Source organism: Macrobrachium rosenbergii, chromosome 55 (assembly GCF_040412425.1).
Source record: "Macrobrachium rosenbergii isolate ZJJX-2024 chromosome 55, ASM4041242v1, whole genome shotgun sequence".
NCBI lineage: Eukaryota > Metazoa > Arthropoda > Malacostraca > Decapoda > Palaemonidae > Macrobrachium > Macrobrachium rosenbergii.
The window spans coordinates 78,387,663-78,397,662 of NC_089795.1; the positions used below are offsets into that span (position 1 = coordinate 78,387,663).

General features: G+C 36.3%; 2 protein-coding genes across 2 annotated transcripts in view; one reads left to right on the forward strand and one right to left on the reverse strand.

Moving 5' to 3' along the window:
* The window catches only part of LOC136835471 (beta-1,4-mannosyl-glycoprotein 4-beta-N-acetylglucosaminyltransferase-like), a 500,376-nt gene that overhangs the window by 224,399 nt on the left and 265,977 nt on the right, over positions 1 to 10,000 (reverse strand). The window contains exon 4 of the mRNA XM_067099034.1: positions 6,840 to 6,886. The gene's annotated coding sequence lies outside the window, so the exon portion shown is untranslated. The remainder of the gene's footprint in view (positions 1 to 6,839; positions 6,887 to 10,000) is intronic.
* Positions 1 to 10,000, forward strand: part of LOC136835472 (G-protein coupled receptor dmsr-1-like) — a 97,733-nt gene that overhangs the window by 68,932 nt on the left and 18,801 nt on the right. Inside the window, exon 5 of the mRNA XM_067099038.1 lies at positions 2,924 to 3,098. Coding sequence (XP_066955139.1) covers positions 2,924 to 3,098 — 175 coding nt within the window. The remainder of the gene's footprint in view (positions 1 to 2,923; positions 3,099 to 10,000) is intronic.

The window sequence follows — 10,000 nt, forward strand, 5'->3', positions numbered from 1 at the left end:
AAACAGAATGAAAAACCATATACACGACTTTGCATATAAATACAAGCATTGTTGAATTAATGGCTCGGGGCACCTGCAATGTCTATCACGCAATGAATACGTAAGTAAATCAACATTACCAGAATAGAAGTCTAAACCAGGAAATTGCACCCGTTCCCTGAACGCACCATAAGCCTCCCTCCTGTTCTCATCTCGAATTCCTATGAGACACATTGAGGTAGAAATGCTATCTGTTTGTCACTAATCAATTTACGTAGAAGCGCATATCTGTACAAACGCGAAGTAAAAACCTTCTCGAGATATAAAAAAAAAATGAACATACGTTGACGATAAACAAGATTAGAACAACGATGATGGAAGCACAAATATGAACGGAGAAAATAACACATTTCCAAAAATATTCGATACTTTTTTTTTTTATAAATCACAGACACCCAGCGAGTTCTTACAAATATCGCACACTTATCGCCGGACCTCTATCTAAAATATAAACAGAACCGTATCCAATATTACTACATGCATGTAACTGTTATCTTTTGAACGATTCCATGGTTCTGGTACGCAAACTCCAATTACGTGATGAAACACCAAAACCATCCTGTGTTCTGGTCGTTAATTTCTTTGGCGCTTGATCATCAAACGTGGTGCTCCAAACGTCGTATGCAGATCGTAAACTAGACAAGGACAGGTATCTAGGATTCGCTTTCCCTTTACGAATCAAAGCGGAATATCAATCTTTAGAAACAAGATATCCATGCGAGGATAACATGAATTTGCTTCCTTCGTTCGGGGCGAGAGTGAGAGTAGACTTTGTAGCGTAGGCACCATATTCTGACTCTCCCTAGGAATTACAGCTTCAGTGTCTGCTGGAGAAGGATAGAAGAGAGACAGTTGCCCGTCTGAAAGAGAAGGGGAGCATTGGTTTAGAAGTGTGGGACGAAAAGGAGAACTGCAGCATAGCAGTGCACAACAAAGTGAGGCAGATCCAACTGCTTCATTTAAAGTACTCAAATCCCCTCTGTATAAATCCATGAGATGAAAAATTGCTTGAGTACAGCTTCTTGCTACTACTTCGGGCCAGAGAACCGAGATATGACTGAAACAAATAGACCAAAATACTGAAGGTGACACAGTGTTCCAAGACTGACTTCGTAAGTCAGTGCACACTTGGACTTATGCCTCTTCCTTTGCATATTCCCAACAAATTAATGAATCACTGTACTGGAGGAATTATTCGCATAAGTAAATTCCAATCCCTTTCCTTAGGGCTTGAGAAGTAATCGCTAGGCACTAACTTTGCCTTAAAAAAATTCTCGAAAACCTCCTCAAGAAAATATGCCTTTGGGATCAGATCACCTAAAGGTAAAAATCGTGCAGTTATGGTAATTCTAGCTTAGGCCCGTGAGGGCGTTTGGCCGCTCGTTGCAGCAAAGCCAACCAATTTATTCAGATATTCCAGATTAAATCAGCTGATCTGGAACTCTAAAATATTCACGATAATACCTACCTTCTTTTTTTAAGGAATGCCTAAAAATATATTGAAGCACTGATGCACCTTATGTATATGTCCCATTGGAATTCATATCACACTTTCCCTCACAGACCATAATGGTATTCTGTCTGTCACTTTAAGTTGCCATAGCACTGCTGTTCCTGGATATATAAGGTAAGTACGCTAGTTAGAGAAAATTAAGAAAACTATAGATTGCCAGCATGAAGCCCTTCTTGATATTCCTAAGAATAAAAATAATAAGCAAATTCGAAAAATATTAAAATTGTAATACAAACATCCACCTACTGTACCTACACAAAAACTCTCTCTCTCTCTCTCTCTCTCTCTCTCTCTCTCTCTCTCTCTCTCTCTCTCTCTCTCTCTCTCTATATATATATATATATATATATATATATATATATATATATATATATGTATGTATATATATATACATATATAAACATATAAATAAATACATATGCATATGTTATATATATAGACACATATATATGCGTGTGTATGTGACTGTTCCTCCCCGCAACGTCTGTTTTCTCGAATTTTATCTTCGCCCTAGGAACAAACTGCAATATCAATCCCCTTTTTCACCTGAGAGCAATATTTTTTTTTTAAGTGGGTGGGGCCCCAGAACCCTTACACAGTATTCAAAACTGAAATTTGCATTTCAAAGAAAAATATGGAACTGTGGTTCTCTGGAGCGTAGAGACATCTTGTTCTGAGAAGAAAAAAAAAAGAAAAGAAAAAGTAAGTGCGTTCCATACATTTTTCTGATTGACAGAATCATAGACTAACTAACATCTTAATAAATTAATCATAGCTGACCATATACGATGTTCATATACTCATGCTGATGCATATGCATATAAATACTATACGCTTGCATTGCTATCCTATGAACGAGCATTTTACCAAGGCCTATATTCACTCCTATAAAAATCTTTCACAAAACCAACAATTCTCCCTGGCTGAAATTTTATCAAAATTATAAAACCGAGTGTTCTGTAAATACAAAAATTCCCGATCTTCAAAGTTACAAGTCAAATATGGTATTTTAACTGCATTTAATAGGTTTAAATTGGGTTTTTTTTCTAGATCTGTATCTCTTTAAGAAGTTAACTGATATCACCAACTATAGTTATTACGTATGCACTTAAAAAAAAGTTAAAATATAGCATCTGTGATGCACACTTACCCTAAAAACGTTCCAGTTTAAAAGCGATTTCAGCGGAAAGTGGGAAGCATCAGTTTAAGAGGGAAAAAAAAGAAATAAAAAAGAACATGAAGGGCGACATGAAGAAAACACCAGGCAAAAATTCCAGTCAGGGTTACTCATTAACAAAGCCAAGAAACTAACTCAATCGTTGTCAGTCCTAACGATCACTAATGTCATTATCCTTTGTTCCCCACAACCAGGCGCAGAAACGAGTCACTGTACCACGTGGACTTCAGCGAGAGAGCCAAAAACGGGCCTCTACAGACCGTCCACTTCTGGCTGTACAGTGTCATCATCAAAATACTGCCTTGTATTCTCCTCACCATTCTCATCATGCTCATCATACGAGCCATGTACATAGCCAAGAGAAGGAAGGTAAGAAAAGCCATTCGTAAAAGTTATTTTTGCCGAAATAATTCTCTCACTGTTTCGACCATCGTCAAAGGAAAAGACTTAACTCGATTATTTCCTGTACCCAGCTTCCGTCACTCCGCTCCCTTTCTATCTCCCTAGTTTCATGTTTTCTGGTTTCCGCTGCAGGAGAAAACTTGTTTTGTTTCTACAGGAGAGAAAAAGAATGCTTTCATTTCCCACCCCCTTTTTTACTGGACTGCTCCTTCACAGTTGTAGAGCTCGTCTTGAATTTATTTGTATGGCCCTGTAGTGATACCTAATAGTAAGGACTCAAAGTGACATATTGGTTGATACACATACCACAAATACGCCATGCTTGTGCTTACATACTTACAGGAGGTTTTGCTGATAATACATGCATGACTTCATTATATATACTGTATATATATATATATATATATATATATATATATATATATATATATATATAATTATTTATATACACACACCACAATATATATATATATAAATAACGGGCGCTCTACATATAATAAGTCGCTATCATATTCGTCCTCTAAACATTGAATAAATGATTAACGACGTTGGCACGATACCTTCAAAACACCAATCGTTTCACTCATTATCGCATGTACAAATCTATAATTAAAACAGAATAATCACTTCCGCCATTTCACATAATTACTATATCTCGTAAAGCTTAATTTCCTGGAGAAAATGATAACATTTGACCATAACGGCGGGCTTTTTTTCCAGGTGGGCTGTATCAACTGCTATTAACTATTTGGGAGTGGGAACTTTTTAAAAGAGTGGATCATTATATCAAGGTGTAATGCTGGTGCTTTATCCAAAAGTTCTTTAATCACTAACTTTTGTGTGTGTACGTGACGTAGCTTCGTCGTTATTCATTATCTTGAGATGTATGTGTCCTAATCTTTTTCAGGTGCCCTTACCTTATTTAGGTGTCCTATTCTTAAGTGACAATTACAACCATCAGATGATATATATTGAATTTATAGGAATCTCTTTCTGAAACTACAGAGCTTTAATCGTACAACATAAAGGATGTTGTTCAGTTGATAACAGCTATAGAAACTTAAAAGAAAAATTAGGAACGGAAAAAAGAAAACACCACTTTTTTCACTGGAGGGCTTAAATTTGACGCTAGCATAGAGTTTCCAACCTCGCAGAAAATGTATAAAAAGAAACTCTACTTTATCTATCTTTCAGAAATAATATTTAGGAACGATCCATAACAATTTGCAACGTTAACGCGTAGCCCAACTGGTAACTAGGATCCAAATATTTACACAGAAAAATGTTTCAATACCTGTACTTCAAAGTAAGAGGACGAGTCACTGAAAAGATTTTCAGAACCAAAAATGATCACACAAATTCCACTAAGTAATTATCCCTGGTCGGAGCTATTTTTATCATACCCTGACGATACGTTCCACGTGTACTGTAAATTATCCAACAGAAACAGATTGCTGGTAACGGCCAAGAAAAAAAAAAAACACTAGCCGTCGAAACTTTTGTGATACTTGTGACAGGCAATTTCGTAATTAGCCTATGTAATTGCTTTCAGCGGGAGGGAGAAAAGAAACTTGACAGCAAAGCAACGAACTCCTCATTCCTCATTGCTTCCTGAATCTCAGCTGTATTGACAGAGTAAAGTATTTACCAATTTTTGTAGTTGTCAAAATTCGCTCCATTACTCGTTTTCTGTATTGGTTTAAATTCGAGTAACTTTTGTTTTAATTAAAAACAGAGTCAGAATATATTTCCATTGTTCAATTACATTCAGATAATTTCGCTTTATTGAATGGTTTATTTGTCAACAATATTAGTTTCCTCTATTATTTAAATTCACGTCGTTGCTCATTTTCCTTTAAATTTAAAATGGAAGAAGATTAAGGTTCTCTTTGCTTATTTCCTTGGATACGCTCACTATCGTGAGAAATTCGAATACGCTGTCTAAACTGTATATCTAGTGAACGCAGTTGAAAGCGCTTGAAATTGGCGAAAGCGGAAAGTAAATATCAGCAACACAAACTGTTAGGGCAAACAGAAACCAAGATGATGGAGCAATGAATGTTGATATTTATAGTGGAAGAATTGAAACAGTTTATTTGTATTGGAGGTTAAGGGGCAAATACAACGTGCGATTGTACGATGAGAGAAAAGGCGAGTTACAAATCAGAATAGGTGAGGAATAGCAGGATTTGCGCAGAGCATTTGGAAGAAAATTGGTGTGCTTATGTAAGCCAAGGTTGGAATATAAGAAAGGATTGTTGAGCCAACTACCCTTTGTGGAAGTGAAGTGTATTTGCTAAATATACATAAAGTAAAAAAGCTGAAGTTTTGATACGATTTGTTTGTGCAGTATGTGTGGCATAAGTAGAACAGAAACGGTTAGACATCTGGAGATAAGCTGAAGCGGCAAAGATGTGTTCAAGTATTTTGAGATGGTTCGGTCATGTGGCATCAATGTCAGACGTTAAAGCGGAGGCAGAGTTGTATAACTAAGTTCCTCGCTCTGTCAGTCTTGTAGAATAAAATTATCTTGCGGTAAATTACAGTACCAACGGGTCCGACTTCTGATGCAAAAGTCCTAACCTCACAGCTGAAAACATAATGAAACAATACAATACTAAATTTACACAAAATAATGTGGGCTAGTTCACGTAAATAAGATCGATAAGACGTACTTTTTACTGCGCATTTATAAGCAAATGCAAAGCTCAAAAACTTACTTCTACAAATTATTCAGCAATCATATAAGAATGTCCTTTTTCAAGAAAGAAAAGCTCATACAAGACGTAACAATGAGAAGCCCTGCTGTTCAATATCGCAACCAGGACGCATTATATCGCAAACAAATGTGACTCGGGTTCATTAGCACATACTATGCGTACGTTATCAACGATGTATCCTAAAAATAACGTTCCATTATTCAAAAATTTCAGCAAAAGAATAATAATTATTACGAGAGAGAGAGAGAGAGAGAGAGAGAGAGAGAGAGAGAGAGAGAGAGAGAGAGAGAGAGAGAATTGCACGACCTTTACTATTCAACGTAAAGGAATAAAAATGCCTTGGAACTCCGCATGCGCAGTGCCTCTTTATGATGAATTAGGTAAAAAAGAAATGAAGATTGCGAAACGCGACGAAGATGAAAACGGAATGAAGAAAACAGCCATTTTCATTATACCTTGAAATGAGAAATTCCTCCAATAATTCCCATTGGAAAACTGCATGATGAAAAAGACGAATTCCTCAAGGAGATAAGAAGTACGTTCCTTCGGATAGTCAACGGACAGGAAAAATACGTGATTAAATCTCTAAAATTGAAAGAGCCATTTCTTTCGATTATTTTCTCAGAGAGAAGGATTTTACTTTAGTTGAATATATATATTGGAATATATATATATATATATATATATATATATATATATATATATATATATATATATACTATACATAATTTAATATAATTTATATATATATATATATATATATATATATATATATATATATATATATATATATATATGTGTGTGTGTGTGTGTTTGTGTGTTTGTAAAATTCAAAATCATTGGCTAACTATTGTATATATACTTTCAGTCCGCTGGTCGATTTCTTTTCCTAACATTTTTAGCTGAACGTTCTTTGAACATAAAAGGCCTGTTTATTATCGTAGTTAAACTGTCAAAATTGATATCTGAAAAGTGGAAACTTACTAACCTTAGAAAAAAAAGAACCTCGACAAACCAGGTGAAATTTCGATGGCGCTGTACAGGAATACACAAAATGCAAATTTAACAGCAGTAATTGTGCCATAAGAGGTTTATGAATTAATAAAACATATACAGTACAAACTACAATGTAAAATAGAATAAAAAGAGCATTGTTATCTAACTGAGCAAAGACATGATGACAATCATATTAAGCTTGAAAGTCTTATCTACACCACAATAACTATAGCTTAAACATCTCTTTGAAATCTAAATTTTATTCAGTCACAAAATATAAAGATAAATTAAATTTAGCTTCCTATTAAAGATTCGTTATTTATGAAGATCCTTACACTCAATCAGGAGAGAGAACACAGACGAAAAATGTGAATTACGTTAATACTCGGAACAAGAATATTTCTGTGAGATACCTTTGATATGTCACAACGCACGAGATATCATAAAGGAAATAACGTTATCTTCTAACGTCTTCAAAAGCTCAATACTCCAAGTTTATTTATTTTGCGAAATGACTTCGATTCGAGTGGTCCGTCGCAATGAAATTTTGCTTCAGTGACTTCGGGAAAGAACGTTCAGAATGTTGGTCATCAAATGAAATTTCCCCTTACAAACACGAGAGTCACTTACTCAGACCAAACTTCCAGAACGTTACATCTGATATCTACAATAATAAAATCCGAGTGGCAGAGGATCGGGGGGGTAGGAGGGGAGACATGACACATCCACCCTCCTCCTGCAAACCTGTTTTTCCGCCCTGGGTGGGGGCGGGGTAGGTAGAGGGTCGGGAAGGTAGGGGAGAAATGACACATCCACCCTCCTCCTGCAAACCTGTTTGTCTGCCCCGGGTGGAGGCGGGCAGGGTAGGGGATCGGGAGGGTAGGGGAGACATAACACATTCACCCTCCTCCTGCAAACCTGTTTGTCCGCCCCGAGTGGGGGCGGGGTAGGTAGGGGATCGGGAGGGTAGGGGAGGCATGACACACCCACCCTCCTCCTGCAAACCTGTTTTTCCGCCCCGAGTGAGGGCGGGGTAGGTTGGGGATCGGGAGGGTGAGGGAGACATGACGGGGGCAGCGCCGGGTTCCAGTCCAACATAACGCGCGCCATCAAGCTTGTCTGCTAATAAAACGCGTGGATCTCGGAAACTCCTCCTCTTCTCTTCCCTTTTCGACAAAGAAAGGGAAAGCTATTCTATAAGAGGCTTAAGATTAGAAAGGAGAAGCGTTCAACCAAAGCGAAAGCGAAAAGTCCTCTTAGAAGAAGTCTGAGAGAAGTTACGTTAATGAAAAAACTTCAGATGTTTAAAGTTTTCGCTTACAATTCTCATTTCTTGTTGCGGCGTTTCCATTAACTGTTAATTACACCTACATGCAATTGTGCAGGTGATCATTACTGCTAATTCTAGCCATCTTCAGAAGATTTTGATTTTGCCCTTTACTTCAGACTTCCTAGGTTAACTTCATCTTCCCTTCAGTTTGTTCTTGCCAGGGCTGTAAAAGGACATTAAGCCTCAATTCTGTTGGCCTTCAAAAGAAAACACTGTCCAAATTAAAAAATAATAACTACCGTATTTCCTTCTTTTGATTTCAAGACTGTGTCCTTTAATTAAACTTACTAATATCGCTAATGAGATCTGTGAAAAAGAATGATCTATTACTTCGTTAGCGGTGATTTAAAAAACCTAATTTTCATGGAAAATTAAAAGCACATTTTTAATTACATTAATGTGTTAGAGATCGAGCTGGTAATGGGGAGCAATAAATTCTGAGCTTCAAAGGTTAATATTTATTACCTCGATTCTTTTACTAGATCTTTTCTACATTTAGCCATTTCACCTAATAGCGGGAGGCTCCAGAGGAAAAAACAGACAACCAGCACTGCTACATTCATACTATAACGACTGAATCGTGGTTGAACACCTGCGTTAGTTGATATATATCCATTCACAGGAGACTAATCAGTGGCACCTCGAACCCTCTATACGCTGTTCCATCTAATTTCATCTTGCTCGCACTCGGCGACTCTGAACATGAAAGCTAATCCTTCCCATTGTCTTCTACATCATTTATCAAGCACTTTCTACTTTTTCCTATCCTTCCCCCTATCACTGAATTTTGCGCTCTTACAAATTCGTCATCACCCATTCTTTCCACATTACCTAACCATCTCAAACTGCTGAACCACCATTTTATCTACACCACCCTTTTTACCACTTTCTGTACAGATCTGCACATGGAATTATCACCCTTTAAGGGGTAACCTCACCAACAAACTTTCAATCGTTTTCTGAAAATTCATTATGATTTTTTACTATTACCACAGAATTATGTACCTGGTAGTTAGTCTACTACGGTGGAGACGCCTCTTCTTCACTCCAGTTGCTATCCACCATAGTAGACTAATTACCAGGCATTTAATTTTGTGGTAATGGTAAAAAAGCTATAATGAACTTTCAAAACGATAGAAAGTTTGATAATTCTACGTTTATATATATAAAAGGGTATATATATATATATATATATATATATAGATATATATATATATATATATATATATATATATATATATATATATATATATATATATATATATATATATATATATATATATAAGGTTATGTTATCACAGAGTGATAATATAAAATACACATATTGCATCAACAGTTACTTCACCCGTTAGTGAAGAAAGGTCAAAATAAGTTTCATTCCAAAGAAAACCCCAGAATTTCCAAAAATTCACTCAGACATTTTGTGTTATAAACCATGAAGTTTTGTGTGACATATACCGGAGAAAGCATGTAATATAAATGCCACGGCTAACACAGTTTACGTGTGGCCCAATCCAAGGGAAACAAAATATCTTAAGACATTTTGGGGATTTAAGAGACTTACTTTTTATGTGTGAAGATTATCTCGCTAGAGTTTCACAGCATGACAGTTTTGCTTTCTGTTTACAGGAGATTCCTTATTGATTCGGAGATGAAAATAGCTATCGGTATTTAACGCTGTTTGCGCATCTGCCTTTTCTTCGTCAAACTCGTTGCATTAACACCGAACTCCTTTTCGAATGATTATTTAACTTTCACGACCAATATCTCTCCCCAGCCAAAGAGAACTAAACTGTCTTGCATAAAAATGTTAACAAACACAA